General features: G+C 38.0%; 1 protein-coding gene across 1 annotated transcript; it reads right to left on the reverse strand.

Moving 5' to 3' along the window:
- Positions 1 to 159: 159 nt before the first annotated feature.
- kcnj10a (potassium inwardly rectifying channel subfamily J member 10a) lies at positions 160 to 22137 on the reverse strand. The gene is made up of 6 exons (XM_026935959.3): positions 21560 to 22137; positions 13400 to 13759; positions 13000 to 13211; positions 12296 to 12427; positions 11412 to 11589; positions 160 to 1631 (listed from the first exon to the last, which is right to left on the reverse strand). Exons 2-6 carry the CDS (start codon positions 13755 to 13757, stop codon positions 1234 to 1236), a joined length of 1278 nt encoding a protein of 425 aa, XP_026791760.1. The 5' UTR covers positions 13758 to 13759; positions 21560 to 22137; the 3' UTR covers positions 160 to 1233.
- Between the last annotated feature and the right edge of the window lie 1256 nt (positions 22138 to 23393).

The following is a 23393-nucleotide window of genomic DNA, read 5'->3' on the forward strand; positions in this document are numbered from 1 at the left end:
AACCTTCATAACTCAAACAAATTGAGGCATGTGATTTGTTACGAATTTAAGATATTGCAAATCAGGTTATTATCCTTTTTCATTATCCATTTTCATTAATATTTTGGCTATCTAATAAAACATTACATATTTTTTACAAGTCAAGATTTTATACATACATAGCAGTCAGAGCCTGTTACTGCTTCTGGACATATCATTTATTAAAAATGGTCATTTAAAGGCATTAGACGTTAAAGTGATAATTTCCCAGTTTTTAAAACTGAGCTCTATCACATATATTAAAATAAAAATATTTTTCTTCCCACAAGTAGGACAGACCACATTTGTTTTTAATACCGAAGAAAACACATCCATGTCTCACATAATAATAATAATAATAATAATAATAATGATAATAATAATAATAATAATAATAATAATAATAATATCTATGTAGGTCTAGAAATTTTGTACATTTCTAAAAATATTTTGTTCAAAATACGCCCTCCATTTCCCTACACCTTACAGCAAGCCAAGCAGGCATGCTACAGATTCACAGAAACACCCACACATGCTTGAAATGACAGGACAGTTATTCACCATCCGATATTCACTAGTTAGTTGTGCTTTCAAAACAGAAACTAGAGAAATCTTCTTACAGAGTTAAAGTGCTTTTAGTATTGTTAACATACTGCATCAATATGTTTGCTCCAGTGACTAGAAAAAACCTATACTCAAAAAAAAAAGATCTATACTCAAATGAGTACTCAAACTGGCATTGTTAGGTACAAATATATACACATGCAAAATAATAACATCATTCCAGTTCAGTCCATCAATATGGAATACAAAGACAAGTCCCAGGACATAGAACCCCTGATCCTTCAGTACAGTGCTTCATTATCTAATGACTATTTTAAATCAGTTTTTGCATATTTTGGCCTTTTGATTTTTTTTTATAATCTTGTCATAGTCCAAGCCATAAAAATGAAAGTACAATAAAGAAAATCAAACATTATTGAAACAAGGCCAGTGTTCAGGTGAGACTATTAATTTTAGCCACAAGATGGTGATACCATTGTTCACACGTAGCAGTCCCAGTGTATGTGTATATTTGAAAAATGTGTCTTCTGAAGAGGATTTATTGTGAACTTCTTAGATTCCTCTGCTTCTAGTAGCTTATGGTTAGTCTGATTCTCTTTCTCTCAACAAGTCTGTCTGTCTGTCTGTCTGTCTCTCTTTCTCTCTCTCTCTCTAAACATTACTAATGCGGACGCTAAGTGGGCTGCTATCTCGTATCCTCCCTCTATCACGCCCCTTCTCCTCCCTGTAGCTCTCCTCCAGCCTCATCTTCTCCGGATCCTTTCCTCCTCCTCCTCTTCGCCCACTGTCTGAGCCTGGGCTAGAAGGGGAGGTTTGCGTAAAGCATGGCAGGGTCTTGGTCTTAGCTACCTTGTCGAAGAAGGCGAAGTCAGCCACATATTTCCCTGATGGGGAGAGCGAGACGACAGGGGGGAATTCGTAGCCCCACAGGATTTCATCGGGCAGGTAGGAGGTTCGTACCTGGCACGTGGCTGATGTGGGCTCCACTGTGGCACTCATTATTACCAGCAGTTCAAAATCTGCCATTTCTGGGTCTGCCCAACCTCCACCTGGGGATAGTACAGGGAAAAAGATTCATTCTGGTTATTTTTCAATTTGATTGGTCATCATATTGAGCTAGGAATTCTATGTAAATCCCCATTCCAAGATTTTTTTTACTGCTGGGTCAGTAGTTTTTGATACCAATGTGACACATTGGGGTTTCCCAGCTTTCACCTGATTCAGATAATTATCAAGTCTCTCCTGAAATGAGTCAGGTGCGAACAACAAAGAAACAGTAAAGTACTCCTACACAAGTCTCCATACTCACATTATTCCAAAGCAGTAGGCTGAAAGCACAGTAGAAGACCCACACACACACACCCACTGCTTTCACAGGCCACTAGAGAAGTTCTGTCGTTACTCTGTTCTTGGTGTGGGGAAGCTACACGTCACCACCAGAAAACACTCCTGGGTAATCCCAACCCACGTAACTGTCAGTCATAGGCAACCAAACTGTATAGTCCACCAAGCGGGAAATATGAACACCAGAATACCCTCTCTTCCGCGGTTGTTCACACATCATTAAGACTACCACATGCTCAAAGCAAGAATATAGTTTGTGAAAGATGGTCCTTCCTGTCACTCACACCCAGTTCTGCATTGGAAACACACCAGTTTCATAACAGTTCAAAATAGTAACTATTTACATACTGTAAGTACCACTTCCTCTTTCTCTATTTCTCTCACACTCTCCCCCTCTCTCTCTTCTTCTCACCCCTACACACATGCATTAGTTCATTATTCAGTCTAGTAATCACTAACATATTTAATACTGTACTTATGAGCACAGACACACAGGGGCAGATTATTTCTACAGTACTTTGCATTGTGGATTCTGTGAAGTGATCTGAAACTTGAGTTTTCTTTGTTTCATGTGCCTCAGTTATCAATCTTTTAATAAAGTTGTGTGTACATATTTTCATAGGCCAGCCCAAACTGAAATTTACACTGCAATCATTGGTATCTCGAATGTACAGCAAGGGAGAGAGGACACAACACTGTGGAGAACCAGCAGAGGATTATTTGGTTTAATTTGTGGATTGCGTTTTCGATTGCTTCCTTTTAAGCCATGAATATACAAATTAATATGCAAAACAAAATTTTCATTAAATTTGTGTTTACAACATGACTGTGTAGAAAATTATAGTAACTTGTGACAGTTATATGATTTGAAGCCAATCAAGGTTTACATTAGTTAGACCATATCAAGAGCTCTTGTAGGATATAAACTTTTTCAGAACTAAGTGGAATTTCACGAATACCATATTACTTGTGCAAATGCCCCTGTGAACAGTTTACAAATATATAAATAATATATAATATATAAATAATATATAAACAGTTTATAAATTCTTTTATGTCCAGGTTGATAAATGAGGCCCAATGATAGAACCAAAACTCTGCTCCACACTCGCTTACACAAGCACAATGTAGCATTCAACAGATTAAGAACTGGAGCATTTTCTACTATTACACATCCACTGAGCAACACACACACACAGACACACACAAGTAAAATAAGAGTGCAAGGTTACACACACACACTGACATGCTTATACAAATACACACAGTGGCACTGACAGCTGCTTTCTTGATTCTTATTCATGTGCAAATGTGTAACAGCTAGAAAGTAAGTAGAAAAAAACAACTTTTGGGAAAGAAAAATGAAAACAAATTTTCACTTGGAGAAAATGTGTGACAACATGAAAAGATGTATGTATGAAAAGATGTATGAAAACTGTATGAGTCAAGTCAAGTGGCTTTATTGTCATTTCAACCAGATACTGCTAGTTAGTACACAGTAAAATGAAACAGCATTCCTCCAGGAACATGGTGCTACATAAAACAACACAGTACTACATGAGACTACACATTACTACATAAAGTGCACGTGTAAACTCGATGAAATTCAACTCGATGAAGTTTAAATAAAGGTCAATAAACATACATGGTCGCATAATCTGTAAAAGCATAGTGTACAACTGCTACTACGTCTTCTTATTATACTTGAACTCAATGCCTTCTATTCCACACTTAACAATAACATGTACACTTGTTATGCATTTCAGGTACATTTTGGGTGGACAGAGTCTAAATATGAGTATAACTATTTACCTTGTTACAACTGTCCTCTTATTACTGAACGCAGGTTGTCCTATTGAAAAGACATACAGTGGGCCCAAAAGTATTTAGACACTTAAGCCACACTGTCTCATTTCCAGATGAATCCAAATTTAACTGGGATGGATCTGACAGAAGAGTATTTGTTTGGAGAAAGCCAGAGAAGACTGCACTAAGGGGACTATAAAGCATGGAGGTGGCTGGGGCTGTTTTCCTACAGTCGTGTTTGTGAGCTTGTGTTCACTGATGTGGCATTTATTTTAAAGAAAGATACCATAAGCTCACCCTTCAAGCAAAACTTTTCCCATGAACTCAGAAGTGTACAGAGGCTTTTTGGATTCAAAGTTGTAGAAATTTGCGAAGAAATTATTCAATGTATTTTTCAGCAGGATAATGATCCAAAGCATACCAGCCACCTTTTGAAAGAAAATGTTGCAGAACCCTGAGCTAAACCCTATAGAACATCTATGAGATGCAATGGATTGTACATGCTCTAGTGTGGATGAACTGAAAGTTTTTTTGGTTGAAACTTGGACGATACTTCCACTACAACTTACAGTAATTGGCTGATTCAATGCCCAGACTTTCAACAAGAAGTTCTGCAAAACAATGCACGGGAAACTAAATACTAAAACACCATGACTATGCTCACTACTGAGTGTCAAAATCTTTTTTGTCTACTTTGGAACAGTGTATCTATTATTTTTATGTCTTTCAACATAATCTATTTTTGGGGGGACATGTTTTGCTTGAAAAGTGTGCTTGTGGTATCTTTAAAATACATGCCACTTGAGTTGACAAATTTTTTAATGCGGAGAAATTCATATTTTTGTAAGTGTAGCTTAAGTGTCCAAATACTCTGGGGCCACTGTACAAATATACATTTTAACTATTTACCTTGTTACAACTGTTCTCTTATTACAACTGAATGTAGGTTGCCCTATTTAAACTACATATTTGAAATGGTAAATATGAGAGTGAATCATATGAAAACCATCATTTTTATTATGCATTGTTAATTGAAAATATGTGTCACAAATGTGTATAATTTTTCTACATAATCTCCATTTTGTTCAATTCAAGTGCTTAATGAGTGTCCAGATTCAATTATGATGCACTTTTAAGGTTTTCATTTGATTCACCCTTGTACTATATTGTAAAAATGATATGTAACCTGTATGAAATTTATAGCTAAAAATTCTATATAGCAACAAAGCCAAAAACAACGTACATGCTGTTCAGGAAAGCCAAATTGACTGAATATTTCATCTAGCTTCTCAATGGTTTTCTCAGTTGTAGTGGATTTCATTATAGCCACCTCTGGCCACTTAGTGATCTCATCCAGAAGACACAAAAATCATTGTGAACGCATTGCCATGCCTCTTCTAAGCAGTCCCATGAGTGAAGTTGGGCCAGTGGTGTGGTGCTTTTCCTCAGTGGTGGCAAAATGATTACTCTCTGTCCCCATAGAAAGATGTCCTAAGAGATGTCCTCTGCATTTCTTCCACTTACTACAACATCGATCAGCTTAGACAGCACAGGGTCATTGCTTGTGTGCCCGCACACTTGTGCCGACATAACAGGCGTTTCTTCCACCTGCTGAAAGCAGGAGATGTCTGCCTGCTTCTGCTCAGCATGAGTCATGGGTGGTGGTGGCCTGGAGAGACTGTCAGAATTTCCATTGAACTCAGATTTCCAGTATTTTATGTCATATGCATGAGCAGACAGCAACAAAGCCCACCTTTGCACACTGACACCTAATGGCAGAATGCCCATGCCTGAAAATAGTTGTAAGACCACAGTGATCAGTTAGGAGAGTGAATTTCCTTCCAAACGAGTACTGGTCGAAATTACAAATCCAAAATATGATACTGAGGGCTTCTCACTCTATTTGGGCATAGTGGCTCTCAAAGTCATTTGTTGAGCGTGCGTGACAAACGCAATTGGTTTCTTTTAAACATTGGGCACGATACGTGAAACAACAGTCTTCACACCACAGGGAGAAGTGTCACATGGTAGCTGCAAGGGCAGGGAAGGATCAAAATGTGTCAGGGCTTCAGACTTCAGCAATGCTGTCTTTGTTTGAGCAAATCCTTTGGCATCTGATCTGTACATTTCCAGGCTGGTGCAACTGGTGCAATGGTTTTAAAAGAGATATAAGGTTCGGAGTAACTCTTCTATAATAATTCAGCATTCCTAAATAAGAGTGAAATTGGCTACTGTTCTAAGGTGCTGGTGCCTCCATGAGCGTCTTGACCTTGGATGGATATTTGTGTAAAGTCAGTGCTGGAAGAACTCACACTTGGATTTATGGACTCTGAGTCCGAATTCCTTTAGTTGCTGTAGTGTGGCATCCTGATTTCTCAAGTGCGCCTCCTCTATCTTTCCAGTGATGAGAATGTCATCAAAATAACACTGGACTCCTAATTGGCAACACAATATCAGATCCATTGCCTGCTGGAAAAGAGATGGGGTCAACATTACCCCACACAGTAGCCAACGGTACCTGTATAGGATCTTGTGAGTGACTATTGTGAGCAGCTCCCTTGATTTTTTTTGTCTATATGCATTTGGAGATGAGCTAGAGATTATTTGTATTTTGCCAATAAGCTGTACTAATTTGACTTGGATGGGCAAGATATGCATGTGGCTTCAGCAACAAGTGTGCTGATAAAGAAAGTCCCACAAGTTTTGGAAACTTTGACAGCTAAATGTTTTACTGTAAGTTTAAATCAGGTCATTAAAAGATTTTCCTGTTTAGTGACTCATGAAACTCATGACACTGAATTCACCTAATTCAATTTAATTTAAACAAACCAAGAGGGTTAAGCAATACTCAAAAACCAGAATGTGTTAAGAAATCAGGAGATCTACAAATGTGCACAAACTGGGCAAAAATAAATGGACAAAAGAGTAACCAAGACATATAAATACACAAGCACAGTAAGGTCAATAATAAAGATGCTAAATCAAGTCTATATGAGAGTCCTGGTGTAGATTGTGAACAGGTGTGTGTAATCAGTCTGGTGACTGCAGGGATTGGTTGATTTGTGAGCCTCGTGACTGAGTGTGGGTTGGCTGAGAATCCTGGGTAGTGTAGTTCAACTGTGTGTGCAAAATTGTATAGTTTATTTTGATACCTTTATTATTTTGTATTAAATACACAAGACTTTTTTTTTTTTTAACATTTTTTACATTTATGCCAATCCTTGCTTTTATTCTCTTCTGTGTTGCATAAATTCCGTGGTACAGGAATTTCAATATTTTGACCACCGTACACTGTTAGTTGTTTCATTGGGGAAATCCTTTTAAAGGTTCTACAACAAAGTATTTCCCTATCAGAAAGGGAAGGAAAGAACTTCTAAGAATGTGCTACATACTGTATGTGTAGATGAATGGAAGGGCAATTAAAAAAATCTAATTGGCCTAAAAATCTGGAAAGGAAGTCAATTTCTTCTAAGATCAAGTGGATAGGGATCTGAATGGTTCTCACAGCAACAAAGCATTTGAGTTGCAGTACCTGTGCCCTTTAAGTTCACATGGTGGTTTTGGATAAGCCTTGTGCAGTATTTCCCCTGCCTTGATTACCCAGTACTCCATTTCCTGAACATATTTGATGACTAAACTCGTCCCTTTAATAAGGTTCTTTTATTTTCAACTTATCGTCACTAATTTAACTGTTAGCATTAGTTCTACTGCTGAGAGCCAAAAATTCACCTGAAACATCTGCTAAACCGAGTCTTTTCAGCACGCCCTGGTGGACATTTGTAGTCAAAAGAAACAGCATATTCCTCATCAGCAAAGGCTTCAGGACAGTCAGATTCATGATTATGCAGCAGCACTGTGTGATAACTGGAGGAGCTCAGCTCAGTGCTTTTATCATCAGACCTATTTTATTTTTACACATTAAAAGTAAAGAGTGCTTTTCATATTATTCTATATCTTCTGATAATCGCTGTCAGAGGAAAGGGTACTGTATAGCTCTGATTTGTTTGCAAAGGTACATATAGTGTAAATGTACCATCCTCTTTGGAAAAAAAGAAAAAAAGATAGAAAATAAAGCATGTACAGTTTAGTAGCTTTTTTCCCCCAGGAATGAATATTACCCATTTAAAAAATTTTAACCTTTAAACTTGATTTGTTAACACAGATTGTGTGTTTCACCAATATGGCTCCTAATACAGTCATGTCAACAAAGCAACACCGGGTTGAACTGAATTGGACTGAACTAAAATGATGAGCACAGAGAAAGAGAGAGAGAGAGAGAGAGAGAGAGAGAGAGGGAGAGAGAATGAGAGAGAGAAAGGCTACAGTAGGAAGAGGGACTGTAAGAGGGAGCCCCGCTCTGTCGCTGAATCTGTGCTCCAGTAACCGGATCCCGTACCTGCATGTCAGCACCACAGACTGAGCTGCATTGTGCCCCTAATGAGACACTCTTGCTCACACTCACATTCCAACCAAAGAGAGAAAATAGAGAGAGAAGGAGAGAGAAAGATGAGTTCACAGAGAGAGGAAGAGTGGCAAATGAGAGAACAAGACAGCGATAGCCAAGAGGGAGAGAGCACAAGAAAGAATGAGACAGGATTGCATGCCATCTCTGTAATTCTCTCCCCATTATAGAAACACCATACTCACATGAACACTGAACACAGCAGACCAAAATGAACTAAAAAAAAACTCATATTGGCGTGATACTAATGCCTGTCTTTTAACCTCCTCAAATCAAGTTAATGAGGTCCCTTTAGGATGGTCACAACCTGAACCTTTCACACAAAGCTCTTCTCTTTTCTCAACACCTCAACCAAGACCTTTAACCTCTAAACTTGAAATGAAATATTGCTTCACATATTAAGTTTCATATCCATGATCTGTCTGCAAATAATTCCCATTCACATTTCAGAAACTGAAATTCACATTTCAGAAGTTCAGGCCAGGCTGAATGTGTACACATTTCAATGGTCGCTCTATCCATGGCCAAAAAATGAATAGCATTATAGAATTAGTTACTTTTCATCACAACCCAAATCCTGTCACTTATTACTTAAATGTTTTCATCTAACTTAGATATTTCTTAAATCTTACTTAAGATATTACTTAAATATTACTTTAGATTTTACTTTGATATTACTTAAATACTTAGATATACTTTAGATATTAGTTAGATGTATAAGTTACTAATATTTCTGCATAGTAACCTGTAATTTCATATGATAAAAATTCAGTTAGCAGTATCAATGCACTAGGCTTCTGAGCTGATTTTAAATGATCTGGAAAGGCAACTACCTTCACATTTTTACTGTTTTTGTTTTTTCTAATTAGATCTTTAATCATTTTCAGCAGTAAATGTCCTGAAACCTACATTCTTGTATGATGCTCTAAGCACAACTCCTAAAATACAGATATATTTGGTATATCTTCCAGCAGGCATCCTTCTCCTGCTATAGGATTTCCATTTTGTTCTTCACAGGTCCAGCCAAAAGCCATGAAATGAAGCTTTGGGCATCAGTTTGCTGGTACAGTACAGTGCTGGCATGATTTTCAGTCTTTTCCACTGCACAGAAGCCAAGCTAGGCCTCCATCTTCATCTCATCCAATAAGCTTCAGACTTATCATGTTACAACCAACACTGCTCATTTTGTTAGACATTGCTGACTTTACAGTAGCTGACGTTGTATTGTATTATACAAGATCCATAGGCTAATGCTTAAATCTTAGTCCAATACAGTAAAATTACACTGCCATATTTATTATTTTATATCTATATGTCAGTTTCATCTGAATTGCTGAAGAAAAAAAAAACAGAAAATCATGGTCATATGCATATACCCCGTATTTTTATTAATTCTCTTTTATGTTTAAACTCTGTAATTTCTTCTTTCATTCATAAAGCTGAAGAGAAATGTAATCTGAGCCAGATCAATCAGCTGTAACTCAGCCAAGCCTGATTCATAAAATGTGGAAAAGAGGAATCCATTTATTCCCAAATAGGCTTCTCTCTCCACTCCTCTACCAGGACAGCGTAACAGAGCTCCTCTCTCTCCTCTGACCCCTCTCTCCATGCTGCAGTTCATATTTCCCCCAATCACATACCCCTCTGTCCTCAAAGCAACTCCATACACAGCTTGTGTCCAACCACATTCTCTGTGTTCTCGAGTGTTCTTTACAAGCAGGCTCCACAGGCAGATCCTTATCAAACACTTTGGAACAGGTGTTTAAGTATCATCATGGCAGTCTCAGAAAATGCCATTTTATTTTTCACTTTCTAAATTAGGACTTATCACATCAGAACATTCCAGAACTGCAGATCTCATAATCCCACAAATATCTTCCAGAACTACTTTGGAACTCTTGACCATCCCAATTCTCTCCTAGAATCCAAATGTCTTCTGGAACTACTTTCGTCACTTCTTTCAGAACACTTGTCCACATCCCAATTCTGTTCTAAAATCCAAATCTCTTCTAGAATGACTTTCTTAACTTTTTACTTAACTTTTTTTTTTAAACTTGAATATAGAAAACAATTCTGTTCTAGAATTCAAATCTCTTCAAGAACAATGTTCTTAACTTCTTTTGGAATGTTCATCCAGATCCTAATTCTCTTCTAGAATCTTTTCTAGAATTACAGTACTTTCTTAATTTTGTTCAGAGCTCTCATCCAGATCCCAATTCTCTTCGAGAACTACTTTTTCACTGCTTTGGAACAATTTTCCTGGTCCCAGGTCTCTTCTACAATCCAAATTTCTTGGAACTACATTCCTAACTTCTTTTGGAGCTCTTTTCTAGATCCCCATTCTGATTTAGAATCCAAATCTGTTCTAGAACTACTTCCCTATCTATATTGGAACTCTCAGCAAGATGCCAATTCAGTTTTAGAATCCAAATCTCTCCTAGAACTACATTCTTAGATTCTTTTGTAACACTTATCTACATCCCAATGTTCTAGATCTGTTCTAAATCACAAACTCTTCAAGGACTACTATATTGACTTCTTTTGGAACTTTCATCCAGATCTCAATCCTGTTCTAGAATCCAAATCTCTTTTAGAGCTACTTTCTTAACTCCTTTTGAAATACTTTTCTTGATCCCAGTTCTGTTATTGAATCCAAATCTCTTGTAAGAACTACTTTATTAAATTCTTCTGGAACTCTTGTCCTTATCATAGTTTTGTTCTAGAATTTAAACCTATTATAGAACTACTTTTTACCTGCTTCTGCATGTCTCATTTACATTCCAATGCTCTTCTAGAATCCAAATCTCTTTTAGATCTTCTTTTGGAACTCTCATCCAGAACTCTCATCCTGTTCTAGAATTCAAATCTTTTCTAGAGCTACTTTCTTAATTATTTTGCAACTCTCATCCAGAGCACAATTATGTCCTAGAATCCAAATCTCTTCTAGAACGTCTTTCTTAACTTCTTTTGTAACTCTCATCGAGATCCAAATTCTGTTCTACAATCCAATTCTTTTCTAGAACTTCTTTCAAATGCTAAATTTCTTCTATAACCTCCTGATAATTATTTGCTTAGCGGGCTTCAAGTGTTTGCCAAAAGCTTCTGGCCTGGATGTCACTTATAAACCTTTTATTTTCTTAACTTCTTCTCAAAGTCTCTTTTATTTTTTAGAATGTCCTTCTAGAACTGTCTTCAAATCAATGATATCTGCACTTACCCTTGGCAGCCCAAGGGCGGAGCGGGCTGCTGTCATCAATGATATGGTAGAAGGTGAGAGGGAGGATGAGGAAGGGACTGTCACTGGACGTGTCCACCTGGAAGGCCACATTCCTCTGGTCTAGCCGGACTGTCTCACCCTCTTTAGTCAGAGACGTCTGCAGCAGCTTACCAGTTACCTGAAATATAAAGAATACACTGCATATACATATAAAGATCACTCTTCCACATGCAAACACCTAATACACATGAATACACTTAGAACTGAAGTATAGAAAGAAATAAATATATAGCATAATATATTTGTATGAAAGTACATTATACTGAGCTGAGCAATTCATTCAGTCAGGAATGCATCCAGGCGATCACAGGGCACGATACACACAAACATTCACACACTCATTCTCATCTAGTAGCAAATTAACATAATATTTTGGGGAAGTGACAGAAAACCAGAGAACAGTAACTCAAGCTCAGGATAGAAGCTCTGGAGCTGCGGGGTGGCAGTGGTGCTACCCACTGCACCACTGCGTTGCCCACCAGTATCATGTTTTAGGTGTATTACGGTATCTGCTAAGAGCATTTTCAAAGAGGATGACATTAAATTGGATAGGAAACTGCGGAGGAAGTGCAATAATTAAATTATCTTGTTGGAAAACATTTCAATTTTTCAAAATATCTTATGAAAACGATCAACTTTATTAAAACAGTCTATAAAAATACAATTTTCTCTGCTCTTCTCTAGCATGATTGGTCTTCCTTTTTTTATAACTCCACCACTAGAAATGAGTGATCAATGTATTTTCCATTATTTAAATGAAATGAATCAGTGAAATAAATAAATAAGTGAAATATTAACGTTCTTTTGACCACTCATGCACTTACTTGACAGCCCAGCAGCAGGCTCTTGCGCATGTTGGCTACACGGATCATAAGGCATGGTTGGCCCTCATGATTGGCCACGACTGCATGCTGACTGAACTTTACTGTTTCACCACGCTTTTTCGGCCGAGCCACCTACACAGAGAACAACACATTTACTATATCTTACACCTACAACTGTATGCATACATAACATTAATGCACACCATAGATCCTATACATACATCAGCAGCTGTATGCACAGCATAGATCATATACACTGCTAATCAAACATTTGAACACACCAGAGTCTATACATATTTTTAATTGTCTTAAAACATTTTAAGACAAATGTTAATACTGAAGTTATGACCATGAATACATTTAGTTTTGAATGTATATAATTTTTAATAAGTAGTTTTTGCTTCAAACAAGCAGTTTTTACTTACTACTTGCTTAAAATCAAACTATTTCCCCAAACAAGTATTTTATTCATTAGGAATACTATTTAGAATTTTGATTTATTTAACACTTTTCTTGGTCACTGTATAATTCAGTAGGTGTTAATGTCATCATTATTATTCTAAGATAGTAGAAAATATTACAAATCAACAAAATCCTTTTATGAGCAAGGGGTGTAGCTTTTGACTGGTAGACATACGAAATGTGCAGCACAGTGAAGACTCTTATGGTCTTAGCTATTATAACTGCAAGTGCTTTTTGTTTACCTTGGCAAGAAAGGTCCCTGTGATGAAGATCTCCATCACCATTGTGATAACTAGCTGCACTATGAGAAGGATGATGGCGACTGGACATTCCTCTGTGATGCACCGGAAGCCGTAGCCAATTGTAGTCTGTGATTCCAGAGAGAAGAGGAAGGCACCAGTCAGCGTCTGGACCTGCATCACGCAGGGGGTATGGTTGGATGGCGGGTCAAACTCTGCAAAGAGATACAAAGGTTATATAACATGATTCCATGAAATAAAAAAGCTACCATTTTTAAATAACATCTGCACTCTTTATGGCCAGTATGTGGCAAAATGTACGGCACATACTTTTAGACATGTGGCAAAATCTCCACTAAACATCTCGTTCAGATTCATCTCTAAAGACCTCCTGTCTTCTCACCCAGCAGGTCTCCGTGCACCAGCGCCACCAGGTACCACAGCACACCGAAAGCAAACCAGGTCCCAGCAAAAGTGGCGGAGAATAGGAAAAGCTTGTAGCGCCACTGCATGTCCAGAAAGGTGGTCCACAGGTCACGCAGGTAGAGAGCGCCACGGCCACTGACATGCTCAATGCGCACATTGCTTCGGCCATCCTTAGACAAGACACGCCGACGCCTCCTCAATGCTGCAGCTCCACCTCCTGCCACACCTCCACCACCTCCGCCCAGCAGCGGCTTCAGGACATCCGTCTGAGTCTGGGAATGGCACACCTTTTGGGGAGAAGGACTACGAGAGGAGGGAGGAGTGGAGGAAGTCATGGCTGGAGAGAGTGGGAGACAGTGGAGCATATAAAATTTGCATAACACCAGGAAAAATTCATAGTATTTAAATGAGTGCAGTTTTGTAGGATTTTGTGCCAAATAATTGCAGAGGAATGCTACAGTAGCAAAGCCTGTGCAGGTCTTAACCATTTTAAACTGTCAGTTCATACAAGTGATCAATTCTGAGATCCTAGTGGTTACACAAATACTATATTATCAGATTACACAACAGACAAGTTGGCCACAGTCTAAGCACCCATTTCAGCTTGCCTTAGAGACATCACAGCCTTGAAGTAGACTCCCTACCTTTGACCTAACCTTTCAAAGATGGAGCTTCTTGTAATTGCGGCAAGCCACTCAGTCCATCACAGCATCAATATCAAGATCATTTCCTTGTTGCTATTACCATCAAGCATCTTTGGGGTATGGTTGATTACCAGTTTGCCTCATCAGACCGCCTACTGTCATTAGTGTTTATTATTAATGGAAAGCTATACACACAGTAGCACATCCATCTTAGACCTACATTCGTTGTCCAGCTGATCAGGTACACCTATCAGAGAGGTCACTTTGTAGGTATACACTTAATGATCCTAACATCTGTTGCTTGGCACAGTGCATCAGCACTTATCTGCTTCCTCCATTAATTACATTTATGGCTTTTAGGGCAATTGAAAGGGACTACTGGGTGGTGAATTATTCTCAGCATAGCAGTGACACTCACGTGGTAGTAGGTGGTACAAGTGTTACTGAGGTTCATTTATCAGTGTCAGTTTCTGATCATAGACCAGCTGTTGGCTGGACATTCTCAGTTGGTGAACTATTTCTCAACCAACACAACTCTGAGGTATTGAAAATGTACCTCACACTTGTTCCAGCACAACACACATGACCATGCCCACTGCCCTGTAGTGTTCCTGCTGTGCTGTGCTGTGAGAATGGGCTACCTCCCAAAACTATCTGCTCAGTAGTGGACCTGTGGTGGACAAACTAGAGGGGGCTGACACACTGTGCAGAGCATAAGACAAACAACAGTCAGTAATCATGGATTCCACCTTCACATCATGGTTCCTGGTCACAGTTTACAGTCATTTGCTCGTGTTGGTTTTGGTATTTATTCTAGCCCTGTCTCTGTCCATGTATTATCACTGGCTTGCTATACACCTGTTTAGAGTTCTTGATTATTTGTCTATTTTTACCCAATTATATATAAATACCTTTGCAAAGTCTTGCCATGCATTTGTGTTTTCAAGTCTGAGTCTTAGTTTCTGTGTTCCTTGTTTTGACCCTTACCTATTTGCCGCTCTTATGATTATGGATTATCCGTGTTTGAGGTTACTTGTTTGCACTTTGACCCACACTTTGGACTATGATTATTGTATTTGCCCAAATGCTGGTAAAAGCGCCTGTGTATGTACAAGGTATGTAGACCTAATAAACCAGCAACTGAGTGTGTATTCTGCAGCTCCTGAAGGTGTTAGCAAGCTGTCATGTTTCTGTCAGGGACATACATATCTCTCCAGTTTTCATGACATCTCAGTTCACATTTAAAAATGAATGGTATCCAGACATGACTTTCCAGCCTTTGTGTGACCAGCAGCAGAATTCCACTTGCCCATCCTTGTCATGTACTCAGCAGTTCTAACAGCAAATTCTAAACAAATAAGTTGCCTTAAATTCTCTTCAAATCTCCTTGTTAGAATTTGTTCAACATCAGGTTTTTCACAGAGCTCTATTCTATGATGGAAAAATAAAATCAAAGAAAGAAAGAAACAAAAAAAAAACAGTATGTGACCAGGACTCTACTGTCAACACTCTGAGAACCTCATCACCTCAGCAGCATTACAACCAGCAGGGCCAACATGATAGCATCTGGGACAGTCTGGCGCCCACAGCATGACCCTGTAAATTTAGTCAGTCCCTCACCACCAAAGAACTACACTTTTAGTACTTTTAGTAGAACTCTTAGTGGCCATTGTCATAATAGGCTGTCTGGAGAATGTAGTGCTGATGCTATCTAGGACAAAGAAGGGTAGCTTTTCCTCTTGTGTATAGCAGGGAAACATGGGTACACTTGGACCCAGGGGTGCTGCTGTTGTCTGTAGAGTTTCATTCAGATGCCCAGCTGCTCTGGCACATGAAGCAAGCCTCATTGAGATGTGCCTTTCTCGGCTGGCCTCTTGCTTTTCCTGCTCCTTTATACCACAGGCTCGCTCAAATGCTCGGGGGGAGCAGAGACAAGGGTGGCTTATTCAGTGTATGAGCATGCGAAGAAAGAGCGAAAGTTTAAAAAAAGAGAGGGGAGTTTAAAGAAGAGATTTATGGGCAGGGAGATCTGTGATGAAAATCAAACAATCCAGAACATTGTTCTTTTCATGTTCTTTAAGAATCTTTATGCTATTTATATTCTGTTCTATCTATGTTATGTTATGTACATACCACATCCCAAGCTGTCCCTCCAACGAGAGTAGAAGCACTTCAGGGAACTGATTTGTCCTGTAATATGTACCATTTTATACCAACAACAATCTAAATCCTTTGTAGAATCATATCTGATATGAGAAAAGGTTAATCATGACAAGACTTCACACCTGGGCCGGATATAGAGGGAGCACCGCAGTCCAAGCTGAATGGGGCCTCACTTGAAAAGCAGCTTTTGTCTCCTTCACCCTCCATCTGCATTCTGTATCCATAAAATAAATCTCCTTCTGCTGTGGTCCCACATGGATACCCTATCAGTGGATACTCTCACCTGGATACTGTAGATTTGTTCCTAAGACCTGCTCTTCTTCCAAGTAAGAACAGGGTTCCAAGTAGAACTCATTTAGGAAGCAAAAATGGCTTAACTATTAAAAGAGTCCTGACGAAATCTTTTCCTAAGAGTGCACAAACCGCTTTCTCAATCTATTTTTCCAAAAAACTACCTTGTGGCCGTAGAATCACTGAACATTTATGGATCTAAAATGCTGGATGGTATACTCCGATACACAGAAAAAAAATTCTTTAAAAGTTTTTGGATAATTAATCTTCCAAAATAGGTTCTACTTTAGGTGTATAGCAAGGTTCTGCTTTCTGTTGAAATCATTATTCTACATTTCTGTCTCTTAATTTTCTGTCTTGCTTCCCCCTTTACTATTTATTTCTGCTGTTATTATTGTACTGCTGTAGACTGCCTAAGTCTCACAAAAAGTATTTCAATGTACATTGTCACTGACACTTGTATATATGACAAATAAACTTGAAACGTGAAACTTAGCGATAGAGATAGGGAAACACTACGATGTTGTAGATTCAGCTTTTTTTTGTTTGGCTTTTTTTTTTTTTTTTTTTTAATAGTGTATTTAATAGCATTTAACACAGTTTCCATTCCAATCTATTATTCTATTTCATGCCATGTGTCTTAACCCCTTAAGCTTGTGGAAACTCAACTCTGATTCTATTAATGTACCAAAAAAAGAAGAAGAAGGGTATCAGTATATCTGTAGTGATTTTGAGTAGGTGAAGTGCATTTCCTGAGATCTATGTAACATTGTTATATTCACCTTTAATTGCCTATTCATTTGTTGTTTTAGCTTTTTTCAGGGCTATATAAGTAAAGAATATTATGATATTTATTGTTCCAACAAATATCTCTCTCATTTCCTCCAGGCTTCCCTTTTCTCTCATTTTCCCTCATTCATACCCCTTCGCCCACCATCCTTCCTCTCACTTCGGTTCCGTTACACTCTGATCCCGAGCACTATCACTGCATGTCTCTCTCTCTTTCAATCTCTCTCACTCACTCTGTTTCTCTTTCCTTAGTTTCATTATACTCACCGGCACTAAAGCTGCTCCCTCCCTCCCTCTCTCCCTCTCTCTCTCCCTCTCTCTCTCCCTCTCTCTCTCCCTCTCCCTCTCTCCCTCTCCCTCTCTCTCTCCCTCTCTCTCTCCCTCTCCCTCTCTCCCTCTCCCTCTCTCTCTCTCTCTCTCTCTCTCTCTCTCAGTGCTGGACTCACACTGGGGATATGAATAGGTATCTGTCTGCCCTCTGTGCTCTGAATACTAACACTGGGTGAAGAAGGAGGGGGCTGACTCTCAGAAAGCCACGTGTGATAGGCTGAATGTACACACAGTTGACCTCTGAACTCCAGCGAGTACACACTCACACACTCAAACACACACCACACACAGTTACAGTACTGTACTCAAACTCATATGCACAGTGTGCACTCAGGCACCCAGACTTAGCCACATGCATTCAGATACAGTCATGGTGGAGTGTCAAAAGCAACAAGTTAAGGATGGCATGCCGAAGGACTTTGTAGCATCCGCTTTAAATTTAAACATGTTCAAACTCTCTCATTTCTCACTCTTTGTCTCACTTTCTCTCCTCTATTAAAGCCTTGCACCATCCCTCGCTTTCTGTCCTGTATGCACAAAAATCCTTTGTTTGGAGAGGAGATGAAAGGGACAAAAGCCACTATTGAAAAATACAACACTCTGTGTGTGTGTGTGTAGAGAGAGAGAGAGAGAGAAAGAAAGAATGAAAGAAAGAATGAAAGAGAGACGGATATAGAATGTATTAGAATTTGTGCAGTTTGTTAGAGCAGGAGATGAAAAAAAGTGGAAAGGATATGGAGTGAGGAATTGATCAGTAGCAAACACACTCATCAGTATTCGGCAGTTGTACATTCCAACACTCTTCCCTCTCTGACTCCCACAAAACAACTCCCTCAAACTCCATACAACCTCCACACAACCTCGTCACAACTTCCATTCAACCTCCACGCTGTCTTTTGATGACCTTGTCTTCCCTTCATCTTTCTTACACAAACCCCACACGGGGACCCTGACAAAAGCTAAGTACATCAAGGCTTGGCTACTTTAAAATATTCAGTGACCGTAGTTTTTTTTTTTAACTGTAGAGTCAGGGATAGACTTTATGAGATTTTAGGACTTTTTTGAAGTATTTTTTCCCAATTGCTCTCATCACTCACTAAACCATGATTGATATGGAGGGCCAGCTGGTATAAATGGGCTAGCAGGGCTAAGCTCTCCCTCTCTTTCAAGGAAAAAAATGCATAAATACAGAATATAGCTCAATATTGGACATCTACACCATCTTCTTTGCTGCTAATAAGTGGCTTAAAATGAATTATTTCTTTAACAACAGCACCACTAATGGCCAAAATTAAAAACAAAAAGTGAAAAAAAAAGAAAAAATACACAGAATGGTATTTAGTAGAAGGTGGGGCTGATTTCTTTCTAGCCCAGACTGTAGATTAATGCAGCCTATCAGTCACAGTCATGTCAGGAGACTACATTTGGTGAAACCTAGATTTTGTGTGCATTAGGGCTAATTTATTTAACCTCACTTTGCTGACAGATCCATAACACCATCATAAGTAGTGAATGAAAAGGTGCATATGAAATAAAACAACAGGTCGAATAAACATGAATGAGGTGGATTACTTTCTTAACCTTTGATTTTTCAAAATGCCTTTTAGGAAAATAGACTAAGCAAACATAATCCAATCAAAGTACAACTTACACAATGGGACGGCAGAACCCTAAGACTTTAAAGGAAAAATAGAAATAATGAATGGTGTTGCTTATCTGTCTTTCAGGCTTTTGGGCTCAACCATAGGTTTCATAGCACTGCAGAGATACTGATAGGTAGTAGAATTTTTTGTAGCCCATCCATTCAATATCATGTCCAGACGTTGTTCTTGATGTGCATTCCTTTCGATGTTTATGAAGCACTTTCTATCTAAATTCAACTCACCACTCAATGAACCTTGAACAACTTGTTTAGCTAAGATTTGTTGGCAGTGTCTGGAGTTTTGACAGTTCTTCCATGTGTTCTCTCTCATTGGACAGGTCATTTTGCAAAGAACTAATACCATTGGTCCACAGCATGTCAACTATCATGCTGATCAAAGTTGTGGACTCCAATAGAATTCTGACTGGACAAATAAAAAAGTACATGTACAAACTCAGATGAAGAAGCAAATATGAAAGGAAAACACTGCTTAAAATTTCTTAATAGCACATATACACATTAGCATATTGCCAATGGTTCATCTTAGAATTTGTAATACAAATAATGCAATTAATAAAAAACACATTCATCCTTCTACAACTGTATTTATCTGTTTTGTCTACAGGAAACATCTGAGCTAACTGTATCTGTATATTATGTCAACATACAGTATGTGTAGCACACCATCCCAATCCTGATCATTATTCATGACTACATGAAATGTTATGTAGTTATGAGAGAGGAATAACTGTCTGCACCTATTGATGCTTCCTGGGACTTTAACTGCTAAAATAATAAATCTACAGTTAATGCACTAATCGTCTTGTGTGTGTATTTAATTTGTAAAAAAAAAAAAAAAAAAATGCCAGTGTAGAAATAGCCACTAAAGAGCATGTGGATGTTATTGCTTTTTATTTTTATTTCTTTTTTTATGTTAGTGATTGTTTTACAGGAAACAGCAACATCTACAACACTGAACACTTGCCAGTGCATCACATTAAATGTTGACAATGGTGCATTATGATTTTTTTTTTTTTTTTTTTTTTTTTTTTGCTTTAACATAGAGACCCTTTGTAAAGACCTGATCCTTGGATAATCTAATTTGCACTTGTACTAGAGTTACAATGCTAACCTGGCTAACAAGCAATGGAGGTTTATGACCACCAGTTAGCATTACACACACTACATGCTTAAACCCTGTCTGATTAATCAGCCAAAACACAAATTCACTTTAAGCTAAGAAGCTAAGAATACTCTTTAAGCTAAGAGTATATTTTAATTTTTCTCTGAAGAGTGGTTATGCACTAATACCACTGTTATTGATAATAATTCTTATTAAATGTGACATAGGCTACATATCAATTTGGAAATTTAAGTCGTGTTTTAGAGTAGTGGTTCCCAAAGTGGGGTCCAGGGTCTGTGATTTTTTTTTTTTTAGTTACAGTGCTGGAAATCACAATCCACCATCATCCCACCATCATCAGAGTTATATTTATTATTGAGTTCTTATAGTAATTTTTCTGTTTGACCAGTCGCTTGAATTAAATGGGTTTAATCCAAACCCCAATAAATCAAAAACATGTTGCCTTTAAATAATGTCAGCTTGGACCCTTATGTCTTCTGTTGGTGAAAGGTTCAGTAATAGAAAGCTCTATGGCTTCTACTGTATTATACTGTACACAGTTAAACAATGTTCATGAAATAAATCTGTACTAAAGGGATCATTGGAATTCATTTTTCAGTTAAAGGGGTCCCTGGCTAAACAAAAGTTTAAGAATCCTGTGGTAGAGCTTTGGCGATTTGTTCTTGAATGACTTTATCACCATTGTATCATTCATTCATTCATTCATTCATTCATCTTCAGTAACCACTGTCTCCTTGTCAGGGTCTGGAGCCTATCTCAGTAACACTGGACACATTGCAGGGCTCCATACAGACATTCACACACTCATTCACACTTATAGGGGCAATTTATTGTAATAAATCCATGTACCTGCATGTTTTTGGACAGTGGAAGGAAACCAGAGAATCCAGAGGAAACCCACATGAACACAGACAGAACATGTAAAACTCCACACAGACAGTAACCCAGTAAACTCTGGATCAAACCATTTCATCATCGGTTTGCAGTTGCATTCATTATTGTTTAGTGAGTTTTTATTTATCATAAAACTACTTACCCTCAATCAATCAATCTCAAAAATCAATTACAGTTCAGTGCCCATCATTTATACAGCAGGTGCAACATCCATACTGATCAGATTATTTTTTCCCTTACCTTATGATTTACTTGATCGCAGGTTTGTGAAGGCGTAAATTGTTTTGTTGTTTGTTTGTTTGCTTGTTTGTTTGTTTCTACTCCAGTTTGTCAGAATGAAGAGACATCCGAGCGCAGTTTGAGGCCGAGAAGAGCTGACAGAGACAGCATGTCCACACAGGCTGCAAAAATAAGCCACTTTAGAACAATATTAACGCTTCCTCTTCATCTTTTGTTAAATTAGAAAACTCATAGTTGTACAGAAAAACTTAAAGTTTCAAAGTTTGCAGAAGTTTGGTTAGTGGATGGAGTCAGAGCCGAGTGTCAGTCGGTGCCGCTGCTGGTTGGATGATGATACGGATTTATTATGCACCGGGTCTCTCTCTCTCTCTCTCTCTCTCTCTCTCTCTCTCTCTGTCTGTCTGTCTTTCTCTCTCTCTCTCTCTCTCTCTCTCTCTCTCTCTCTGTTTGTCCTCAGGTAGTTGAACTTCTCGGGAAGTTTCTTTCCGGCTCTAAACAAACTTTCAAATTGGAGATGGAAATCCGTCCCGTTTTCACCATCTCAGCACCTCTTCTACTCATTAATTCTGCTTTTCCTCCACCAACTCTCTCTCTCTCTCTCTCTCTCTCTCTCTCTCTGTCTCTCCCCCCACTGGTCACTCTGAATGGAGCTGTTGTACTTCACTTGTTGGAGGTCCTTGAATATTCAGCCTCCGTATACTTTTCATGTCAATTTACATAAGCTGAAATGTGACTCTGTAAATCAGCATTATGTGTGTGTGTGCACTGTAGTAATAGTGAATAGTGATGCTGAACCACTTCCACACAGAGCTTTGCTCTTTTTTTTGTAAAACAGTGTTCATATCTAAAAAAGAATAAAAAGAAAACAAAGAAGAAGTACATAATGTGTAGTTAAGGTTACCATGTTCATTCATGTTTTTATGCGGAGTTTGTTCCCATTTAATCCAGTTCGAGAGAGCTACACACTTATTTTCAAAATAAATAAGATAAAATTAAATAAATGTAAAATGTCTACTAGACCAAACAGTATAGTCATTTTTTTTGAATAATGAATAATAAATTTGATTATATTTTAGTCTGTTTGTATCTGTGTCTCTTGTTGATGGATCATGATGCTTATTAATTTGATTATCCTGAATTCATTTTTATATATAAATAAATTACTTGAAATAAATAAATTATATAATAATGCAAATAAATTTTTAATACTATCTCTCAAAGTGGATGCTATAAAACTGTGTGATGTTCCAAATACTACTACTACTACTACTAATAATAATAATAATAATAATAATAATAATAATAATAATAAACAGATTTAATTGCTTTACAGAAGAGATAATCATTAAAATAAAATTTAAACAGGGCTTTTGACATTCTTTGCAGGGAGAGGTGTTGAAGCAAGCTTCAGACTGGAACAGAACCTCTATAGACATTTTTTAATAAAGTTAAAAGTTTATATTTTTTTTAAAATAAGGTTCATTTTTAAACGCGTAAAACAACATCGCCTGCGTGATTCACACAGGCGTTTATCTCCAGGCCCCGCCCACTTGCCAGACCTATGCATTCATCTCCAGGCCCCACACATCTGTTTCATCTTTTGGCAGTGTTTGAAATGGCATTCTTGTATACTCATCAGTATTTACTGTACTTTACATACTGCAACAATACATACTGTGTATCACATACTTTTCCTTCTATAGCTATTGAAAATTGTCATTGTTCTATTACAATTATGTGACCATGTGTCAGCCAAATAGTTTTGTATATGCAATTCCCTCAGAAATATTTACTGCTTTGTTTCTCAGAGAAAGGCCCACTATGAAAAAAAAAA

Source organism: Pangasianodon hypophthalmus, chromosome 4 (assembly GCF_027358585.1).
Source record: "Pangasianodon hypophthalmus isolate fPanHyp1 chromosome 4, fPanHyp1.pri, whole genome shotgun sequence".
Taxonomy (NCBI): domain Eukaryota; kingdom Metazoa; phylum Chordata; class Actinopteri; order Siluriformes; family Pangasiidae; genus Pangasianodon; species Pangasianodon hypophthalmus.

Bases quoted from the DNA above. Each gene is read 5' to 3' on its own strand.
- kcnj10a (XM_026935959.3), bottom strand. From the start codon at position 13,757: ATGACTTCCTCCACTCCTCCCTCCTCTCGTAGTCCTTCTCCCCAAAAG. The intron at 11,590-12,295 runs GTAAGTGCATGA...TTTATATTTCAG, and splicing joins GCCTGCTGCTGGGCTGTCAA to GTAACTGGTAAGCTGCTGCA. The intron at 1,632-11,411 runs GTAAGTGCAGAT...TACTATCCCCAG, and splicing joins CCGCCCTTGGGCTGCCAAGG to GTGGAGGTTGGGCAGACCCA.